We start from the raw sequence: 22,220 nt of genomic DNA on the forward strand, positions 1-22,220 counted from the left end.
AGCTAATAACGACACATAAACACACTGTTTAGTCAAAGGGTTAACAGCTTGATTGAGGAGAATGCCTGAAGTCTCTTTGGTGTCTGTTGGTGCACCCTCTGCTCACACTGATAAGACTAGAAAGGGTTTGGGAGGATATACACAAAAAAGGTTGATGGTAATAAAGGCAATAATGATCAAATTCCATTCCCCTTTGTATTTTAATGTGGAAAACACCTTTATAAGACAGTGTGTGTGTGTGTGTGTGTGTGTGTGTGTGTGTGTGTGTGTGTGTGTGTGTGCGTGTGTGTGAGCCTGCCTGTGATTGTGTATGCTTCCAAGATAATTCATAAAACTCGATCTGCTAAATCATGGTAATTAACATAGTTCATTAATATAAACACAGTAACATGCTAATGAGTTAATGTACATTTTAATGTGCTGCATCTGTTAAACCAATGCTGGTTCCTCTCCATTAAACACACTGTGGCTTGGCAAAGACGCCGTATAAAGCCTTTCCTTCTCTTCACCTCTTAAAACATCTTAAATGTCACGATTGGAATTCTCACTAAAGCAATGGAGGACTATTACAGCCCAAAAAAATGGAAATAGAAACTAGAGACTATTTAGGGCTCCTTAAAAGACAAAACCAGAGTAAGAGCAGTTAGTGCACCCCCCAATGAAACACCTCCAGCCTCTGGGTTAGTCAGTGGTATGCGCAGCACAGGCAGTGGGAACTGGAGAGCTGCTCCATAAAATATTCAGGGTAACCGGCTGGGTTTTGACTGAATCCATAATCATCCTCTCCCTCTGCACAGGCAAGCAGGCAGTGAGAGCGCGGCGGCGGCGAGCGGGCGGGCGGCCCCTTTGTGTCGGTGCAGGTGGAGAAACAGGTAGATGTGTTAAGCGCAGACGGAGCTGAGCTGGTGGGGGTGTGTGTGTGTGTGTGTGTGTGTGTGTATGTGTGTGTGTGTGTTGAGCGCCTAGAGCGAGTGTATTAATGGCGGAGTGCTTGGTGCTGGGAGCGGTGTATTAATGGCCCCTGTTTTTCAGTGCATTACTGGAGAGACACAGTCCATCACGGCTCAGCTCACAACACAGCACAAGCTCAGCCCTCCGCTACCCCCCCCCCCCTCTCCTTCCCTTCCCTCTCTCTATGTATCTCTCAAAGCTACCTCTCTGATTCTGTATTTCTCAATGCATGCTAACCCTTTCTTTCTCTTTCTCCCCCTCTCTACTAGCATCCCCTTTTCACTCTGGACTCTCTCCCACCAAACCCCCCCCCCCCTCCCTCCCTCCCTTTCTCTTGCCTCCCCACCCCTCTCCCCTCTCTCTTGCCTCCCCACCCCTCTCCCACCCTCTCTCCCTCTCTTTTCTGAGCCCCCCCCCTCGTCTCCCTCTGTTCTCCATTTCAGTCGAGTTCTCCATGTGAGCCGCAATCCCTCATGCTGTCAGCCCCCCCCCCCCCTCTCCCTCTCTGTAGACAGACAGGATTAGCATTTTAATTGCATCAGCTCCCTTGGGTATTCTCAGCCTTTCACTGGGAGAGAGCGAGGGAGCAGGAGAGAAAAAGAGGGAGAGAGAGAGAGAGAGAGAGAGAGAGAGAGAGAGAGAGAGAGAGAGAGAGAGAGAGAGAGAGAGAGAGAGAGAGAGAGAGAGAGAGAGAGAGAGAGAGAGAGAGAGAGAGAAAGGGGGAGAGGCAAAGGAGGGGGGAGAGAAAAGGTAAGGAGAGAAAAGGGTAGAAGGAGAACCAAGGAGAACTGGAAAAAAGCTTAAGGAGTCACAGAAGGAGATAGAAAAGCAATGAGCAGAGTGAGGAAGGGAGAGAGAAAAAAACAGATATTGAGAGAAAGAGATACAAACAGTCTGAATTCAAAAATAGAAAAAAAGTGCAATAGGGTGATCATGGCAGGCAGACAATAAAGGAGCGTGCGTGTGTGTGTGTGTGTGTGTGTGTGTGCGGTGTGTGTGTGTGTGTGTGTGTGTGTGTGTGTGTGTGTGTGTGTGTGTGTGTGTGTGTGTGTGTGTGAGTGAGAGAGAGAAAGAGAAATAACAGGGGAGAAATAACAGCATTCTGACAACAATCACTATTACATCTGGAGTGGGAGACGGGGGACAATGGAGCCAGCGCATCTGAGAAACACATGCCAGCATCTTCACCAGTAAACAAACAAAACTAGAGACAACAGCAACAACAACAAAAAAATCTTCAGCTGTGTTCTGCATCACGGCAGATAACGTGGGGTGAAGCCCATCTGCCAACTGCTAGGATGATCAATCAAAACCAAAACATGTTCAAGTGCATTAACTGAGCATGCCACCCTTGCAGCAGTGTTTTGATGCAATCACTCCGATGGCAACACACATTCAATTAATTAAATGATGGTGGGTAGTTCAAAGTAATATCTCTATTAGGGGCATCTGAACAGTACACTGCTGTACAGGAGGGACTGTCTGACTAATAGGAAATGACAGATACACCACACACTAACACATGCACAGATACACCACACACTAACACACGCAAGAGGTTAATGGTTCAGTGACAACCAGCATGATATGAAGATGTTAAGCAGTCTTAACCTCAAAAACAACGAAGCTTCAGACAGATGATAAAACAGAGCGAGAGCAAGCAAAAAAAGAGAGAAAGAAAGCAAGTGAGCGAGAAAGAAAGAGAGCAAACGAGAGAGAGAGAGAAAGCAAGAGAGATTGAGGGGTGTATGCAGGGAGATTTCTAGAAAGAAGAGGGCACAGGAGAGTGTGCCAGGGCAAAATAAGCTGCCGAATCCATTGGTCACTCCCCGCCATAAGCAGCTCAGGTTAAGCAGTGCCTGTTGGGCATATTTACTGAAACCCCAGTGGCACGCACTCTCTGGAGCTAACTTCCTTACACACTCCCCTTCTCCATGTATAACACACACACACACACACACACACACACACACACACACACACACACACACACACACACACACACACACACACACACACACACACACACACACACACACACACACACATTCTTCATTTCTAAAACACACACAAACACAGGGATAACCTGCGCTGTTCAACTCTGTTTCACCCACCTCTCAACCTGGGTTGGATGAGGGTTTGTGTGGGTTGATTTTGGTATGAATAGGCACAACCTGGGTCGGATGAGGGTTTGTGCAGGTTGATTTTGGTATGAATAGGCACAATCAGGGCGGTACAAATGGATCTCATAGGTTCTCTTAGCTTCAGTGGACCATCCTCTGACGAATGTGAGGACAATGAATCCTAATCCTATCAAAAGTCTTAAGTAGCTTCACTCCCTTTTCAAGTCAATATGCCCAGAATAAGTAGCGTACGCTATAGAATGTTGTAGGCTAGCATACCTTGCTAATTGCTTATTGACAATACCTCCAATAAGTACCTGAAACGCCTAATTGCTTTTTTGAAATTCCAGCGGAATGAAGAGATTGGTATTTATTTCAGACAAAATGTAAATGCTTCAGAGTCAGATTCCAACAGGTAACTAATGTTACTCTGCTACGCTAGCTGCTTTTTGGGTCGAGTAGTTAGTTCTCAAACTTTTGCAAAGGATAAACAGAGATGATATGGAATTAAATCAAGTTCTATGAGGAAACAAGCAACATGTCTAGCCTAGGCTATTACACAATGTAAATGTCCACCAAAGCAGCTGAATTTGATGTATATTAAACAAGCACACAGATTGTGTTCATTTGAGCCACCAGTGTTTTTTCTTGAAATATGCTACAAGATCCGCAATTTAAGATACATGATTCAAGAGCTGTTAGGATCATGATGCACACTGTTAAAATTGTTTCTACCTACGCCACTGCACACTTTCACTTTTTCGTTAAATTCTAAAAAAACACAAATTATCGTGTAGCCTCTCCCCTACTCTTGTCTGTTAAACTGAATTGTGCAGGAAATTTAAATCCCATCCAGCCTGTCAGTTAATGCATCAATCCCAGGTATAACCCTGTCTTGGTCTGAATTGACCAATCATGAGTTAAACCTTGGTGAAATAACCCTGGTTGTTGTTTTGAAAGGAGCAACAGACCGGTCATTCTGCCTTCCTGGCAGAGGGAGTGGTCAGTGTTCAGAGTCAACACACAAGGATCTGATTAGACCTGAGAATGAGAGCCACTCACACCTTACACAAACACACTGCCACAGGTACAGGCTGCCATTAATCAGCCCTTAATTAACTCCAAAAAAGAGCCTTTATGGACACCTGCGCGCCCGGACAATGGAGCTTCTCGCCGTTTGGTGTGAGGAGGACAAACACACACGTGCGTGCGCACACTCCTACAAAAGCACTTGTTTATTCTCACCTCCCCGTGTTGGTGACATGGCTGCACTGGGGAGATGTGGGGTGGTGGAGTCCAATCGTATTGCGGAGGACGAGGAGGAAGTGTCCATGTGGTGCGATAGTGTTACTGGCAGGGCAACGTTCTACCAACACCAAGATCATGAGTTCAGCGCCCAGGGAGCACATATACTGATGAAAATATATACATCTGTACTCTACAGGAAGGATAAAAGCATCTGCTAAATGAATGAATGGAAATGCAGTGCGAGGACGGTGGCTGTTGCAGCCATGTGGGCTATCCTGCTCTCTGTCTCTCCTTCTCTCCTCTGTGTGATGCTCCAGCTCATCAGCACAGCTGCCTCCCGCTCTAATTAGCACCGCCTCTTAAGGAGCTCCTAAAGACCTTGTGAAAAATGAACGCTCATTTGAGAGGTCGTTAATTTGCACTGTTATGCAAATGAGGTGGCAATTAAGCGATAGATCAGAGGAGCGGCTCCCATTTATAACCGGTGAACGAGCCTTATGACAGAGCCAAACAGGGCCGGGGGACTGAGCGAGAGGCAACCAAGCACACACGCGCACACGGACCCTGCCGCACCTCACAAACCAGCGGCACACGCTGCAGGAAGAGGGACGTGCAAAGGGGGAGGGAGCCACTCTGCCTGGTGCGGACATCTTTGCGACAGCGTGGCCCTGCAAGGCCTCTGGGGCACAGGAAAACAACAACAACAACTGGAATCAGACGTGATGGGGACGCCGAGTCTCATAGTGTTTCACCTTCAGGAGGGCAGACGCTGGGCTGGGCCGCGCAGCGTGTGCGGTTACTGCCGGGACAAACAGCCGGCGCTCAGGCTCCTCTGTTTAGACTGGAGTGTTCACACCTTTGCGTGCCACAGACAGATTAACGCTAGATTAGCACGCGGCTAATGCTTCAATCCGAGTGTCATCCATCCAGACCTACTCCTCTCTGCTCTCTAGAGAATGGCCTCAGAATCTTAGGGGGTGAGTGTTAGTGAGATTGGATGGTGGTTGCGTGCGTGTTGGAGTGGTGGGTTTGTGTGTGTGTGTGTGTGTGTGTACAGTGTATAAGCGTCATATTGGATGGCGCTGGTGGTAACACAGAGATCCCCCATCAGTGACACTTACTCGAGGGAGCATCTCACTCCACATAAAGACATCAGACTTCCCACCTCCGTGGAACTGTGTGCTTTAAGAGACGCGGAGCAGCACTTAAAAAACATGCCTCAAGACTCCAGCGTGGAGTGGTTCATGGTTAGGTGGAAGGGGGTGGAGGCTCCCATCAATTGTAATTAAACCTTAATTAGTCTGGATTAGGAGCCAGGCTCTGACTCTCCCTGCCCCGCTGCCGCCACCAACACTAATGCATTCCAGCTGAGTCCACATTTACATATCTTTAATTAAGGAGACGCTCGCCTCCTGTGTGAGCTGGACGTGTGACGGGGACAGAACCTGACAGGGGGGGCAGTGGAAGTCACAGGGTCGGGATCAATGGCATTCAAGTCCAGCTGGCCCCTGGACCACCACTTCGTAGTCCTGAATGGTTGTGATGCGAACACAAATCATTATTGATGAGTGATTGAATGTATATGAAATGACTAACGCTGTATTATCGTCTTTGTGCAAGCAAATTTGAGTGCTACAAAAACCGCACTTTTGCTTTTGGGCAGATTGTCAGTAACCGCCAAGGTTTTCATTCCTGTCTGTCATATGCAAAAAAAATCTTTTATATGGCAAAGGACCAAGAAAAAAAATAAAATAAAAAATGATTTACTTAATAATAGGAGCACACTCCATTTTAAGCTGCTTGAAATGCCATGCTGCACTCCCATTTCAACTCTTCCACAGCATCAGAGTCTGAAGAAATGGCGTGAGAAAAGGACATCTCCATAGAGGTCCAGAACAATCAAGCGAGCTCTTCGGCTTTGGAGGAATCCACAATAAGAAGATTTATCTTCAACACCAGCGTGTGGTTCACAAAATGAATGTGCATCAAAAATTGAATAAATAAACAAGGACCTGTGGGAAAAAAAAAGACTGTGAGCTCCTGATACGCTATTATTTCCATTCTCATGATTGAGTATGTGATATTCCAATCATTGACTTAGATTAGTCAAACAAATAGATAGCGTTTGTGGAGAGCGCCTGCGTACAAGATGCTGTCAGCTGGGTGTTTATCAATGCTGTGCAGCGATGCTCCTTTATTAAAGGGGGCTAGCCGCTTGACCGTTTATGCAGAGCGCTGCGGTTGAGGTCTGCGCAATATTCCCTGCTGTAATTCCTGCAGGAATAGCATAATGAAAGAGAGAGGAGACGTTCAGCCCACACAGCACAGGGCCAGAGATGGGGGTATGGGTGATGCTCTCCCACCCCCCCCTCCCCAAGCCACAACGCTTGTGTTGGGGAACAGAGAGAGGGGGGTGGGGTGGGGTGGGGGGGGTTGGCTGTCAGGGCCAGGGGTCTGTGTGATATTAGCCGTCTGCCAATCCGGCGTGGGGAATGGACACAGAGTAATTACTGCTGCTCTTACTGCCTCATCAATCTCCCTCTCTATCGCTCCTTTGCCCCCTCTCCCCCTTCACACTATCTTTCTCATTTGCGCTCTTCTTGAAAGGGAACAGGCCAGAGAGGGGAGGGACGGAAAAGAAAGGAGAGAGGAGGAGAGGAAAGGAAAGGAAAAAAAAAAATTGTTGAGTGGCAGAATACAACACCAGAAACACACACATGAATGGAATACGAGAGTACATGAAGAGATGGCATCGAGTTCCAGGACTTACTGGCACACACACACACACACAGCTAGAAAGATACGCAGGCACATATAGGCACACAGACTCAACCACACACACAGACTAAAAGACAGACGCACAGAAGCATGAGGGCATCGTGTTTCAGGACTCACACATACACACAGACATAAACTGATGTGTGCGCACACGCACTGGGCTAAAACGCTCCACTCGCGCTCACGCTGACTCCAAGTAGACAGCATTAGTCAGCTCTGCAGAGGACTGGGCCTGAGTGCATGTTTTGCAGGGTGCTTTTGTGTCCTCCTGCTGCGCTGGACTCAGTTCAGTTTCTGCTGCATTATGGGCCAGAAAAATCAGCCTGGCCTGTAGCAGCTCTACAGGAGTCTCTGCCGCTAACAACGCTAACACCGCTAATGCTAACCCTGCCATCAGGAATCCGCTGGCTCAGCTCAGCCTCATAAAAATAAAGAGTCAGAGCTTTCCAACAACTCATGAAATTTTATGACCGGCTTCAAATTAAACTCTTTTAAGAACAAATAATAATTAAAAAGCCCTTAATTGGGCCCTCGAGTCACTGGATCACAGGCACGATAAAAGGTATTAAAGAGATGGGTTGACCGGAGATGGATATTAATGGTCCCATCAAGTGGAAGAGAACTGGTCTCAGTAAATAATATACTGATACATATGACTATGAACGAAAACACAAATTGCAGTAGTCCAGAAAGTGGTAGAAGACAGAAACTTTAGATAATATAATATTACTACAACAACAAATCTGACCACTGTTATTGTTTTGTATTAATCAGGAAGGGAAGAAAAAATTAAAATAAAAAAAATCACTTAAACCATGATGCTAAACCTAACCCTGGACAAGTGGAATATTTAAAATCTAACTCTTGCTAAATTTTTGTAAACTGGGAGAGAAATACATGACTGATTATGTTGGTGAGGTGTTTTTTTTACAGGAATATTCTGATGTGTCCAGGTGAAAAACCTTTTTTTTTTTTTTACATTACTCAAAAAAACTGCTAAAGGTCCTGTTTATAGTATAAACAGGCTGAACTGACTTAGCAAAGAGGAGTTTTAGGCTACACATTGAGATTATTAGAAAATCATGCCAATCAATCCAAATGCAGCATTGTGTATTTGGAAAGGTAGAGATGCAGAGCTTAACATTCCTGTCTCAGAAGACTCATTTTCTGTGACTGTGAAGGAAATTCTCAAGACTGTTTGGACAGAACTCTGAAAAAGCTCCATCCAATCCATTGCCAGGCTGTCCAAACTGGTTTCAAATCAAGAAGAAGCGGCAGCGGCGGCATCACACTACAGCCACTATAAGCAGTCTGCACACAGCTCCACTGAGGATTAGACAAACAAAAGGCAGACCAGCAACCGACCAGCTTATTCTCTGACAGTAGTTTATGACCACACGCCATTCATTCAATTCCATGACAGTCATTCACACACAAGACAAGAGCCACATTCACTGGGTCATATGGCAAACCACCTGAAAAATGTTAAATACGAATGCAAAGTGAGCAAAGTGCCTTGGCTTGAAAGGAACAAAATCTGAAGAGACAGCAGGTTGAGTATAAACTGCGGAAACAAAACTGAAGCAAAGAGCTTCGAGAGAAAGCATTGATAAAAGAGGACTGGCAGAATGGGGAAAAATAAGGACAAAAAACAGACCAGCAAGGAAAAAAAAGAAAAAGAAAAGAAAAGACGAAATGTGAAACAACCATTACATAAAGCAGATGGGCCCAACAGGCTAAGTATTGTTTAAAGCTTTGGCAGAAAGTTTCACTTGTCTATTATACAAGTAGCCAATTTTAGTGTGAAGCCAAACAGGGGGAACGGAGATGAGCTTACAAGAGGAGAACAAGATGGTGCTTTAATTACCAAGCCACAGTGTCTTGGTTCACTCATATTCATTTGTTTCATTCACTTTTAACTCCCCACTATGAGGGCCATGTTTAACAGTAACTCCAAAAGTCAGAGGAGGGGGGGAGAAAAAAAAAGAAGCACAAAGCCAGCTTGCAGTCAGGAGACTTGCACTTGAGTAGAACATTTCCTTAACAATAAAAACAATCTACCCAACTGCAGCACTCGGAGGAATTCAGCTCCCCCTCCCCCACTACCCTGCGTAACCTCCCCCCACCTTCTTCATCCGCCATTACCATATCAAAAGCCTGAGTTCAGAGCAAGTCTTCTCTTTCAAGAATGGGGGAGAGGGAGAGGGAGAGGGAGGAGGAGAGGACAAGGCTGGAGCAGCAGGAATAGACCCGAGCTCAAGTTTTCTTTTATCCCTGCTGTTTCGTGTATGCATGTATGCATGTGTATGTGAAAGAGAAAAAGAGAGAGAGAGAGAAGGAGAAGGAGAGAGGACCCAGGGTGTAAGAGCGCATATCAGTGTCAGTGGTTTTGTTAGTTAGTCTGTGCCTAGTGTGTGTGTGTGTGTGTGTGTGTGTGTGTGTGTAGAGTAATAAGGCAAGCATGCAAGAGAACAAGGCTAAGCCAAATCTATGGAGATGTGTACACCGCCAACAACCGCCTCCATAATCGCCTGCAAAAGAGGAAGCCTCCCTTAATTCACATTCCAGGGGCACAGGATGAACACAGCGGGAGTTCTTAAAGTTACAGGCAGGAGACACAATTCTGCAAGAAAATGTGAACGTGATTGTGCCTCAGTAGTAGATCCATAACCTAACACTTCACCCAATGAAAGAAAGGTTTGACTCTCCTCCCAGCTGTTGGATGAGCAACGAATATAATGTAACAAGGCGCAGGGCAGTGTTTCTATAACACCAATGACCCACTGAGGCTTTTTAACAGTGTTTTGCAAGGCGAGAATATTGTGCCGTCATTCCGCCTTGCAATTCTGTATAAAAGGTACGGAGGCAGAATGGGGCGGTCATTGTTGTTCTGCCTCTGAGCCAGCAGCGGAGGTAGTCACAGAGGCGGAAAGAGGTCTGTGTAAAAGAGACAGCCGGAACGGCGGAACAGGGGTGTGATGCAGCCTAGAAGCTAACCAAAATGAAGAAGGACTACTGTGTTGTCAGAACCCACAAATCTTGACATGATGAGCATTGCATGATGCACACCAACTTTGCTTGAGTCTGAACATTGCTATAAATGCGCATGGCTTGCAAGAGCCCACTGACACCAAGTTCACTCATCATTGCATTTGAGAGTAACAGGTAGACTAGTTTATTTCCGACTCATATTTTATGGAGCACTGGAGACAACTCGGAAACGTCCAACATATCTCCCAGCTTTGACTTTAATGTGTCCAAGCAAAATGTAAAACACATTAATGTGATGACTCATCAGTATAGTTTCCATCTACCTGCTGGTAATCTTGTTCATTTTGATACACTTCATGCATTCTCTCACACACTTCAAAAGGTTTGTAACCTTTAGTCGAGGTCTATGTTAGGTTCACTTTGATAGCAATGTGAAATTGATTAAATGGCGCACTTCACTGAAGCTGAGTTAGAGCGATGCTGTCAAGTGGTGTTCTTCTGGAATTTTCTGCAATCATACTGCATTCCCGTAATAATACAATATGGAGCGGATATACAATTAACAATTAAAAGTTATCAGTCCATAGAGTGGGATTTATTATAATAATATAGGAAGAAAACGTTCAGCTCATGTTTATACGCTTTGGTCTGATACTGCTGGCTGCAACATGTAGGCTAGAGTAGCATCTCAGCACAGTGCTACAGTGCTACAGTTTTATGAGTAGAACTAGAGTAGATCTAGACGCACACAGCTCTGAATGTGCAGAGTTGTTTTTATTTACAGGAGAAGATGGGTTACCAGCACAGGCAACGTTCTTCTTCACTGTCCCCACACTTTCATCTGACAAGAAGTTACAATCATTGCAATGCAAAAAAAATCAGCTGCACACAAACTTACATTAGTGTCATGGCTTGCATTAACTTAACTTGCGTGCTAGCCAGCAGTTTCTTCCTAGCTAAGTGACAAGTGAGCCAATGCGCAGTTTGAGTTTTACACTGTCATCTTGAACCACCACAACGTAACGTTAACTATTACTTCACACTATAATTTGTCAGACCTCAGTAGTATTTACTGTCTGCTTTCAAGATTAGCTTAAAATAGCTTGAGTAAGATTGCTAGACTGCCAGATGTACCAAACTAACGTTAGTTAGCTGTGGACATTCAGCCTACCTTGTAATGTTACTTGAATGGACACAGGCTGAAATATAAGCTTTAATTAATCCACTGGTGTGCAGATATATTCATCTGACAATTATAGCTTCAATTAAGCCATTTTGTCGAGGGTCAGCAAGTTTAGAGGAAAATCCAAATGTGGACTCCATCTTGGCTAAACTGCATAGGTGATTAAAGATGACAATTCAAAAATAACAAGAGAGTCCGTCAAAAAGCTGTGTACAAGCGCACTATACACCATTAGGGAAGGCATGTGAGATCTGCACTGGTGACGACGTCGTGACAACTGTCAGAGGAGAAGCAGTGCCAAAAAAACGAGTGGAATAATAATGATAATAAAACTTAATGAGAACCACATGTGATTGCGTGCACAACCACGTAATAAGCAGTGACACACTGCATTTGGCGCTTGTGCGGAACTAGAAGGCAGATCTTAAAGAGTTGCTTACAAGAGTAATACGCGTGCATTTGGCCTTTATTAGGACTGATATTTACCGGCTGATTTTTGCTCAGAGACCGAATACCAAGGCTGCAACAACAAGGCCACTGCCACATGGAGGTTCTACTGATTCAGCTCCTTCCACGGGGGAAAAGAAGCCCTCTGACTCATCACTCTCTACCCTGCACCAGCATCCGCAACTCTCCAAGGCCATTACCGCACCAGGGCTAAATGTAAAAAAATCAAAGTGAATGATATTAAGTAAATAAGATGGCAGGGGTTGCCACAGCAGCGGGGGGAAAGCCCACCCCCCTTTTCCCCTCCTCTCTCCGTTTTCTACCCTTTTCTTACTTCCAATTAGGGAGGGGAAGGCAAAAACTGTGGGTACTGACAGGATGTCCACGAGCAGGCTGAAGCACATCACTTAAACACTGTAATTCAACATGAGGTTGGTGGTTTCACAGAGAGGATGGAGGGCATGCGCGCGCACACACACACACACACACACACACACACACACACACACACACACACACACACACACACACACACACACACACACACACACACACACACACACACACACACGTCAGGGAACAATATTCTGTACCTTAGAAATCTGCCATCTTTCCTGTTCTGTGCAAAAAAAAGGAGGGGAGGGAATGGGCTGTATGGCAGATGATCTGTCAGCTAATGAAGCAGAGTGGCTAACAAGATGAGAAAGCTCAAGCTGACAGCTTATTGGAAAGGGATTTTCTACAGTATGTAATGCTAAGCTTGAGAGCAAACATTGAATCAGCGCAAAGCGTGCCAGTAAGTAAACACACAGCCAGACTGCCATTCTCAAACAGTTCAATACTTTTAACGAGGCAAATCCTCATCCGAGACAGGTCCAACATGCTCGGGGCTTAATCGAGGGAGCCCCAACAAGACAATGACGGCGGGCCAAGGAGGGCACAAACAGGCCAATGCTAAACCAATTCAACCCTACTCTCCTTCTACAAGCTGCAGCTGAAACCATTCAGCGTTCAATAGGATCAATACTTCACCAATACCAGACCTTGAAGAATCAATACACAATCAGGGCAAAGGCCGGGCAGATCTCTAAGGACCAATGTATCTGGGGCCTGATTCAGTTGGCCAAATGTTGCCATGATGGCCTCGGATATTTAGTCAGAATGTATGAGGAACTCACCAGTCTTCTCTTTGATCTCACACAGGACGCTGAAGAGGGCTGGTTTCATCCTGTGGCAGTTCAGAGCATGTTTCCTGCAACACACACACAAATAAAAGAGTGTTAATAGCCAAACTTAGCCATACAGAACCCTTACTCAAACATGATCTTGTATATAACATGTATGGCTTGTGTTTATAACTAATGTTTAAACTATGTATTTATTGTACTGGACACAACAACACATTCGATTTATGAGGCACACAAACTTCAATCAAAGGGCGGCTTCATCTGTGCCTTGAGTTCTTGCCTGTCTCTTTAATGCATCATGAGCATACCCATAATCCAGTCGCATTAAGACTTCTAAATACCACTGACTCCCACAATCCCTTATTGCTGTGATCACAATTGAGGCAAATCCTTTTGGACCAACCCAAAGCCATTACGAAATGACTCTTGGATTTCTTTTCTTACCAGGCATTTACAAGGCTGCCAAACTACCCCTGAGCATTCCTTGCTCATCACAAAGGAATGAAACATTATGTGCCTCTTTATATTTAAAACCCAAAAATAAGCAAGGCCTGCATGGCTCCATATTTGCACTCTCTCTCATTCACCACAACTAAATGAGGTGTTAAATGAAGCATGCTCTTAATTTGTCTTGAGGGAGAAGCTCTTGTAAAGTACCCCCTCACCACCCATCCCCCCACCTGGCAGACCAGACACAAAAACCTGAGTGATGCCAAAGATAGGAGCACTGCCACTACATGAAAACAAATTCACATTAAAGTGATGCTGATGACATTAACAGGACATCACAGACCACATCTCTAGAAGAAGAAAAAAGTATTTCTCTTTCATCTCAAACCACACATTTAATGGCAAGTTTGGCCTTCGCCCAGTGTACATACTCAAAAGAATAAGCCCAATCGCACCATTTTAGATATGGTGTCAATGCATGTGACAATTTCTGAAGTACCAATCACAGCTGTACTTTGCTGGCTTGCCCATTTTTATATTGCAATAAATTTGACACTGGTTCAGTACACAACAATTTGCTGTTTGTACCAATTCTGCCTAAATATGTTATTGGTCATGTGATGAACTATGCAGGACTTCCAACTCAAGATATGAGTGATTTTTTAAGATGTTAAATAAAACAGGTTGTAATATTATTAAACCTAAATTCAAAAGACAGGGTAAGACTTCACCATAGCAATTTAAACCTGAACCTTTCTCCAAGACTTCATTATTGCTATGGTCTGAAAAAAAAAAGAAGTAGTTTTTCATATTTATGATATTCTCATTTTGTAATTTTTTGCTATCTGGAACTTGGCAGTGGCAAACCTTAAGAAAAGGCTGTTCATTAAATGTATGAAGTGTGCCTTAAGTGCCAGATTCTGTGCGCTCGCCTTGGCAGCACATCACCATTCTGCCATTGTTGTCCCCAACTCTGTGCACTCTGTCAATCAACACTGGAGGAGTGACGACAGGAGGAACTGAGAATGATCTCCACAAATCCTCAGCCGAGTTTGGGCTGAATGCTCAATGACACGGCTCTTCAAAAACGCCTCAAAACAAATATATATATATATATATATATATATCACAACGCAAAAGGACGCCTGACAACAGCTACTCTTTTCACGTCTACTTTTTTTTTTTAGACCGGTAACCTTCTAGACATGAGTGATAATGTCAGCGTGTGTTGGGCTGCCGCAAAAATGTCACTTTTCTACTCATGTGCCACGAAGGCACCTGGCAGACCTACAGCATTTTCATTCAGGAGCGGACGGACCTGGCCATTCCAATTTTGGCCCCTGGTGCTGTTGCCGACTAGGGAATGAAGAGGTTGCCTACAGATCAGCATCGGAGTGGCCAACGCTGCATGCACAATACAGCCAAAGGGTATTTTATGCTTTCTCGTAAAACATCCTAAATCTGTATCTGAACTACTAGAACTTATGTCAGATCGTTTGCCGTTCAAACTAAGACCCAGCAGCGAGACTTAAGTCCAAGGTCTAACGCAGGTTTTTCAAATACTAAAATTCTATTAATGTTTGCAATTACACACAGTGGGGTAAATGCTTTCATTTTGGATTTTCTGATCTTGACACAGACACAAAGAAGACCACTTGTTGAGGATGCACTCCAAACAGTACTGGCCTCTGACGAGGACAGGGCCAATAAACGGCATGGCTCATACCCGCTAGCCACAGCAACCCCAAAGAGGAAAACCAAGCTTTGTAATTACAGTCCCACCCACTTGAGCTTTGCATGACAGTTTGAAACATACACGAATGTTCAGGAAAGGAAAAACCACTGCGCTTTTTGACAGAATTAGCCTTAACAGTTTAGAAATTCAAGTTATTCTATATATACACAGTGATTCTTTTACATAATACTTCAAATACTTCCGTCACAGTTAAGGGGGGAAATATACACACCTGAATATACACAGAAAACACACACAAACTACACACAGAATATAAATGTGTTTGTATGCAACAAGAAAAAAAATGCTTAATTTCAGTCAGACTTTTAACACAAGAAATGAGAACAAGCAAATGAGGGTGTTGAGGAGAAACCATTATGCTAAACACAATTTACTGGTTTAATTTCGGAATTGACTGATGGCAAAACTCATCTACAAATAACAACAAACCAATCAGACATTGCCTTAGCAACGGTCATGATCAAACAAACTCTCAGCATCTCCAGTGGCAACTCATTGAGGTGTAATAAATGAACACAGCAATGTCCTAAAAAGCAAATCAAAAAAAGTGATGCAGGAAGCTGAACATGTTACCCTAACTAGAGGAAACTACAGGATACATGGATAACTTTAAACTACTTTACAGGCAGAGCAGCTGTTGACATAAGTAACCTTTTTGATGTTAAACCCACTGCTAGCTTGGGGAAACAAAACAGGGCTGCAATCCAAGATATCTCTCATATGGGCTTTATAGGAGTTGTAGGGTCTTTGATCATCAACGATCTTACCAACAGACACTGTGGAAGGTAGCCTGGGAGTACATTTAGGTACATTTGACAACTTTTAAAACATTGTCACTAGCGCCATATCAGTAGTTATTGTTTTCATGTCCAGTGTGACAGCTAAAAACAGATAGCATGCTGATGACTTATTATTTACCGCACAAAGCTCAGCCGTAGGCTAATTGTTTAGCTTGCTATCTAACTGATACACTGTAGATTGGGACATAAGTCTTTCTAATTTACATCGCTCCCCCGTAAGGCACAATATATGAGCAACTACTTTTTTTGCTGACAGTCACATTCAATGGAATCTGACATTTATATGCCATTCCTGTGGGTTTCTTTGCAAAAGTTTGCACAACATGGAAACAGTAACCAAGGCTGTCATCGAACACGTGTGTCATATACAAATGGTAAGTGAAGAGACAATGCATTAAGAAGATGGATCCACCTTGTCCCTGTGTCCCCACTGCTGATTATCCAAAATGGAGTGAAATGGGCCATGCCTGGTGACATTTAGCTTACTGGTTCATGTCCTGTAGTCTTGTGCGTGCAAGTGACAATATACATACTATATGTTCGGCAGTCCTGTTTTCTCACTGCATTAAGAGCAAGAGATCAGGCTGCCTTCAGAATGGAGGTATGATCAGGGAGGAGGAGGTGGGAGACAGACGGGGGTGCTCATGCGGTCCTGTACTGACCTGTGCTGGAAGTTGAGCGGCAGGGCACCCCCTGCCGTGCCCCTCCCAGCTCCCCCTCCCTCTGTGGGGTCGTCAGTTCCGCCCCACTGCGCCGGAGCCTCCTCTGGCCAGCATCTGGACACAGGGCAACAGGGTGAGAGATTGGGGCGGCTGGCAGTGCCAGCTGTGCTGGCATCGCCCGGAGCCACCAAAACAGTACCTGGCATGGATGCTCGGGGTTGGGGGGATGGGGGTGGGTGGGGGACTTCTACACTCGGGCCCAGAGAGGAATCCAAAAGAGCGGATGAGGAGCACTTGAATGCTCGCATCTGTTCCGCATGTGGCTATAAGCTTCTGAAATTGCTAACACATTTGCTTGCCTTGACTTCATACACTTGGAGGGAGCAGGGGGTGGATGCTTCGCATGAAAACAGGAAATAATTCATGAGGAACTAACTTCAAGCCCAACTGCTCATAATATTCGTTTGCAGTGAGAATAAAGGTAGTCAGTGAGAACTCTTTCTACAGATTCAAATGGATTTTTTCAGAGGCCCATAGAGGACCACTTTGTTTTTGTCATTACTGACCTTATGTAATGAAACAATGTTCTTATGTCCATGAAACATAAAATGTTGCCCTTTCTTAGTCATATTTACAAAACTCCTGTGTCAGAGACTACTGCCAATAAGGTGGCGTTCAAGAGGCTACAGAGCTTTCCGTAAATGGTAATGAGTACTCCAAGGGAGTAGTCAAAAGGCAGACACTGTATTACTCCCCAGGTGTAAGGTACAAGTACAGCAAGGTTTGTACTAAATCCAATACTGAACAGTTCTTGTCAATGGGAGGACTTTTTAAAAAGATCCTGTGAGACCCCAGATGAACCAAGGCAGACTATCTCTCAGCTGACTGGTTCTCATGACTTTGCCAGACCAAGCTGTCCAGTAAGCGCCTAAGACAGCCCAAGAAACACAGCAGACTGCAAGGCCAAGCCATGTTTACATGCATGAATTACATATGGTCTAATCCTATGAATGACACACTGGCTAATCCCATGACAGATTTCTAAGGAGGGGGTGGAGGGGGGTGGTAGTGATGTTGAAAGTCCTGAGGATTGAGCAGTTATTAGGCTGGCCATGGTGGATTTTATTCTATTCTCAGAACATCTATAAACATATCCACATGCCAGTCTTTACAGCATATTTTTAATGTTTACTTTTTACTAGTGTTTACTCTGACAAGGATCGTTGCCTCCACCAAACTACTATAGGAAAATTACATCAATTCATATGCAGGGTTACACAAACAATAGCAACTTGAATTAACAAAAAAAACACTGCTGGACTATTACAATAACAAATAACGTTTGATAAAATTCCCAAACCCCATATTTCAAATACATTTAAAACAACAAAAAAAACAGTGCTGGGGAAATTTTGCCTAGACCTTTGTATAGAAAAAAAAGAACATTCCAGCCCATCATCAAACGCAAAGGCAATATCCTTGCCTTCATAACCTGTCTATGAAGCGCCAGCCCCCATCTCATTAATAGAAACTCGATTTGTGGACAGCTGCGTTCGCGTACACATTATAGGAGAATTGATTGCACCCTGCATACAATGAAAAGGATGAACACCAGGGAGGGAGGGGGTGAAAGAAGAGTGAATTAATTAAGAGAACGAGGTGGCCAAATGGTTTGGTGGAAAATCACAAGCTAATGACACATTGCAGAGTGGCCACAGCCTCACATTATAAAGCGGCTTCTGTGCGAATTCCCCCAGCTTCAATTTCAGATGACCTTTCCGTAGCTCATATAGGCTACAACCACACCAGCATGAATATTCCGTTGTGATGCACTGACAGCTGTGCGTGAGCACACCGTGATTATTGCCTGTATTTGTTATTTTATGTACGGGTACGTGCAAAAAAAAAAATATTATAATAAAATCGCATTAAGCAAACAGCGTCTGTTGATTTAGATCTTGTGTCACACAAACAGTTCTTAGGCCATATCATATCGCGCACCAGCAACGGTACGTTGCTAAACATCCATTTAAATTTAAAAGCCGTCTCGGCACGACGGCGATTACTTAATTAAGACCTCCCTGATTATCTATGCTAATGACAAGGTAGCAGATTAATCTAATTCATTCATTTGGTGACGCTCGCAATTTGGCCATCGCCGACACCAAATGGCTTGAAAGGGCATAATTTCAGTGTGTCAACTGCACCACTGGCGCAGGGTACATCTATGAAAGACAAACTAAAAAAAATGTTATTTTTAAATGTCACTTTTACACTTCACTCCTTGCATAAACAAACAGAGCTCCAGCAACAGTGTTAATCTCCGCACAAACTGTATTTCCATTACGTCTGTCAAAAGGGGTTCTAGAGTCTCTAGGCCTTATTTACGCACTTTTAGTCATTAGCTAAACATTCAAATATATATAAATTCAACCATTTGGTCGTCTAAAAGTAAACACACCATATCAAACCATACTGAAATGCTTGAATAACATTTTGGCAAATGTTCACGCGGACTACATTTACCTATTAATTTCAGTTTAGTTTGTTAGGTTAATGGAGAGTTTGCGCAGGAAAAATAAAGAGGCTAAGGTTGCATGTCAGACACTGCAGGTGTACAAGTAACATTAGTGTTTAACGTTGGATTGTTTAAATAGCCCTCAACGATCTAATGTATGGAGATGAATTTTGTAAATCAAAGTAACAACTTCACCACACAACTTGCATCTGGTAGTGATTACGTTTCAAATAAAATACTATTTAAACCGATTAACGCATAACAGTTGTGACAAGCTTTAGCTTCAAATAAACAAATATTTTCAAGTGAAATATTTGTGTCGGAATGTGCTTGCCTAAAACATGCATGGTATAATGTTTATTTATCCGTGTGAACTCATTATATAAACATTTTAACGATTGTAGACTGCACTATTGGGTCTCCACAACCCACTGCCACCCAAAGGCCTTACCTTGCCTGAGCTTCGTCCAGGCTCTCGTCTGTGATGGCCATTATTTGTTGAAGAATATCCCCAATGTCCTGCTGAGGTTGGCCGAGCTGCTTCCGAACCGAGTCGGGGTCGCCAACATCTTGTGTTAATCCGCCGAGTCCTCCCAGACCCGCCAGCATCCGGGTCTGATCATCCATACTTCCACAGAAGTCTTTTCCCCACAATCGGATAAAAAGATAGTCAGCTAACAATACAGAATCTCTTGTAAAACAATGCACGCTTTCACACGATTCGCTAATGTTATGCAGAATTAACCTTGAGAAAAAGGAAAACTCCAACGTATAACGTTAACAAAGGTTCGGTTAGATTGGTTTGGCTGATACCAACGACAATGAAGATTTGCTGGCCACGAATGTTGCTGGCTTTCCCGTAGAGATAATACCACATGCACCCAAAAGGGGAGCTGGTTCAGACAGCAGCTTTTCAGTAAAAGCAGCAATAATGTTAAAGAGGCGAAATATCAGCAGGAACACATAGATGCGTAAAAAAAAGCGGTTGCCAAATAGACTGTTAACTAAATCCAAGGACACAATAAGAGCGTTAAAGAAAATTGCATAGGGTAAACCCTAACCTCTGTTTCTCAGTGCGTTCGGTCAATACAGTGCATTGTTTTCGCAACTACAAAGTAGCTAAGCACCAGACAGCAAGACAAGCTAATTAAACCAGTGTCTTGCGCCCGACAGTTCAGTCAGCTAGCCAGAACTTCCAACCCCTGTGATAGTGTACACATTTAAATGCCTGGCACAGTAATCTCATAAACAGCACTGTGCATTAAGAGACCAAGCAGGTCAAAATATATCGACTAGTTAACCAGCAAGCGAGCTAGCAATCTTTTCACTGTCGTGCTAAATCAAGCTAGCGAACGAGCTACCAAATAACTTAGCAAGCAAGTGGGCTAGCTAACGTAAATGATAACGTTTGGTAGCTAACGCTAAATGAGAAACAAGTCCATTGAAAAAATGCTGAAACAACTAACGTTAAACAGACAACGCTGTCAACCGACGTGTGGTGAAACAGCGAAGCATTTCAAATATGTCTTGCAGCACAGTACATTTTCTCAATGCAGAGGCCACTTACTTTCAATAATTTCTTCTGGCAACGGAGCTACCTCGCAGGCTGTTAGCTAAGCTAGCGACAACAAAATACCATGTAGCCAGCTAGCCGTTCAACGGGTCCTTAACAGGGACCAGAGCCAGTTGCAGGCTTCTTCTCGCGCTTTAACTGGATTTAACCAGGTATGTGGCTAATTTTCTAAAAACAATACGAAAACACGACCAACTCATCAAAGCTAAAAACTCTACTCTCCATGCCCCTCAACCGACCACGGCTAGTTGGCTTTTTTTCTTCTATCTCACTATGGTTGACTTGCCTCTCTTTCTCCTTGCTTTCTTTAGCTAGTGGTTGTCTCCTTTTCCCCACTCATTGGAACACACACACATACACACACACCACTGTAGTCTCGCGCACAGTCGATACTCACCCCTACGTCATCGTCCATGAGGAGGTTGTTGTACGACTCTAAACCTCCAGGGGGCTTGTGTTAGTAGTTTTCCCTATCAGATATAAATTACACAAATCTAACATCTGGATACAAGATATATTCAGACAAAAACTCCCAGGTCAAACATGCGAGTAAATGACATGGTGAAACCTACTATAATGATTTAAGGACTTGCCTATGTCGCTGTTGTAGCCCTCAATCTGTCTGTTCCTTAACGTATTTATTTGTAGGCTATGGTTAACCTACTTTAATAAGGTGTTTTTAACAGAAAGCAAATTCCCATCCATTTTTGCGGTGTAGGAACAATATGAACATTTTAAGTGTGAAAATTGGACAGGCCTACAGTCCGAGCATAATATTACTGCCTCTCCCAGTCATGTCTCTGAAGTTAATATCAAGTCATCCAAGTCCCTGTACGACTGTACAGTGGTCCTCACCCTTTCAATGGTGCTGCCCGCAATCAATTGTGAACATTAAGACCAGGCTTCTGCATTTTTATGATGTTTACATTTCCCCTGGACTGAACTGGAAGCGTATGTGATGATTTCATTCGCCTGAATATTCAAACATTACAGATTGATTTAAATTTTAAGAAAAAAGAAAAATAAGCCCATCCTAAAGAATTCAGAGCACGTGGCAACCACATTATGTAGTTGATTAACCATTTTCAGGTTACATAAAGGGGGCCTAACTCGGGAGACCTTGGCCAAACACTTTAAAGGCTTACAAGTCGTCACCAGTACCCAGGAGTAACAGTTTGGCCAAGTGGATTTTAAGTTCCTCTGGTTAAAAAAAAGAAACGTGCAGGACTGGTATTGTACGCGCGTAGATTAAAAATAAGAGGTTGCTCGTTTTTTCTGCAAACGTTGACGATTCCGCATAGTACTTCATCACTCCGATGAGTGAAACAGTCCTGTCTGACGTATGGCTCGAGGAATGCACGGTAAGAAGAAGCAGACTTGTGCGTCTCGCGGCCGTGAGATGATGGGTTTGTAGGGAGGGGAGGGGGACAAAACTGACCGAGGTTTATGCTGACGCTCGGCACATCCCTCCAGCACAATCTGCGACTAATCAATCTGAAGTGAGAGTAAGAGTACAGGGGCTGCGAGCCTTGGACTGAAGTCATTACCACTGC

General features: G+C 44.0%; 1 protein-coding gene across 9 annotated transcripts in view; it reads right to left on the reverse strand.

Moving 5' to 3' along the window:
- pbx4 (pre-B-cell leukemia transcription factor 4) overlaps positions 1 to 21,088 on the reverse strand; it is a 35,033-nt gene extending 13,945 nt beyond the window's left edge. For 3 of the 9 annotated variants that reach the window (XM_031575920.2, XM_012833760.3, XM_031575914.2), the window contains exons 1-4: positions 20,662 to 21,055; positions 19,546 to 19,735; positions 16,577 to 16,690; positions 12,900 to 12,973 (exon numbers count right to left, since the gene is read on the reverse strand). In XM_031575920.2, the coding sequence (XP_031431780.1) occupies positions 12,900 to 12,973; positions 16,577 to 16,690; positions 19,546 to 19,721 (364 nt within the window). In that variant the 5' untranslated portion in view covers positions 19,722 to 19,735; positions 20,662 to 21,055. The other 6 variants (XM_031575902.2, XM_031575934.2, XM_031575899.2 and 3 more) reach the window with 5 other exon arrangements.
- Positions 21,089 to 22,220: the final 1,132 nt, after the last annotated feature.

The sequence above is a fragment of the Clupea harengus genome, chromosome 1 (assembly GCF_900700415.2).
Source record: "Clupea harengus chromosome 1, Ch_v2.0.2, whole genome shotgun sequence".
Lineage (NCBI taxonomy): Eukaryota > Metazoa > Chordata > Actinopteri > Clupeiformes > Clupeidae > Clupea > Clupea harengus.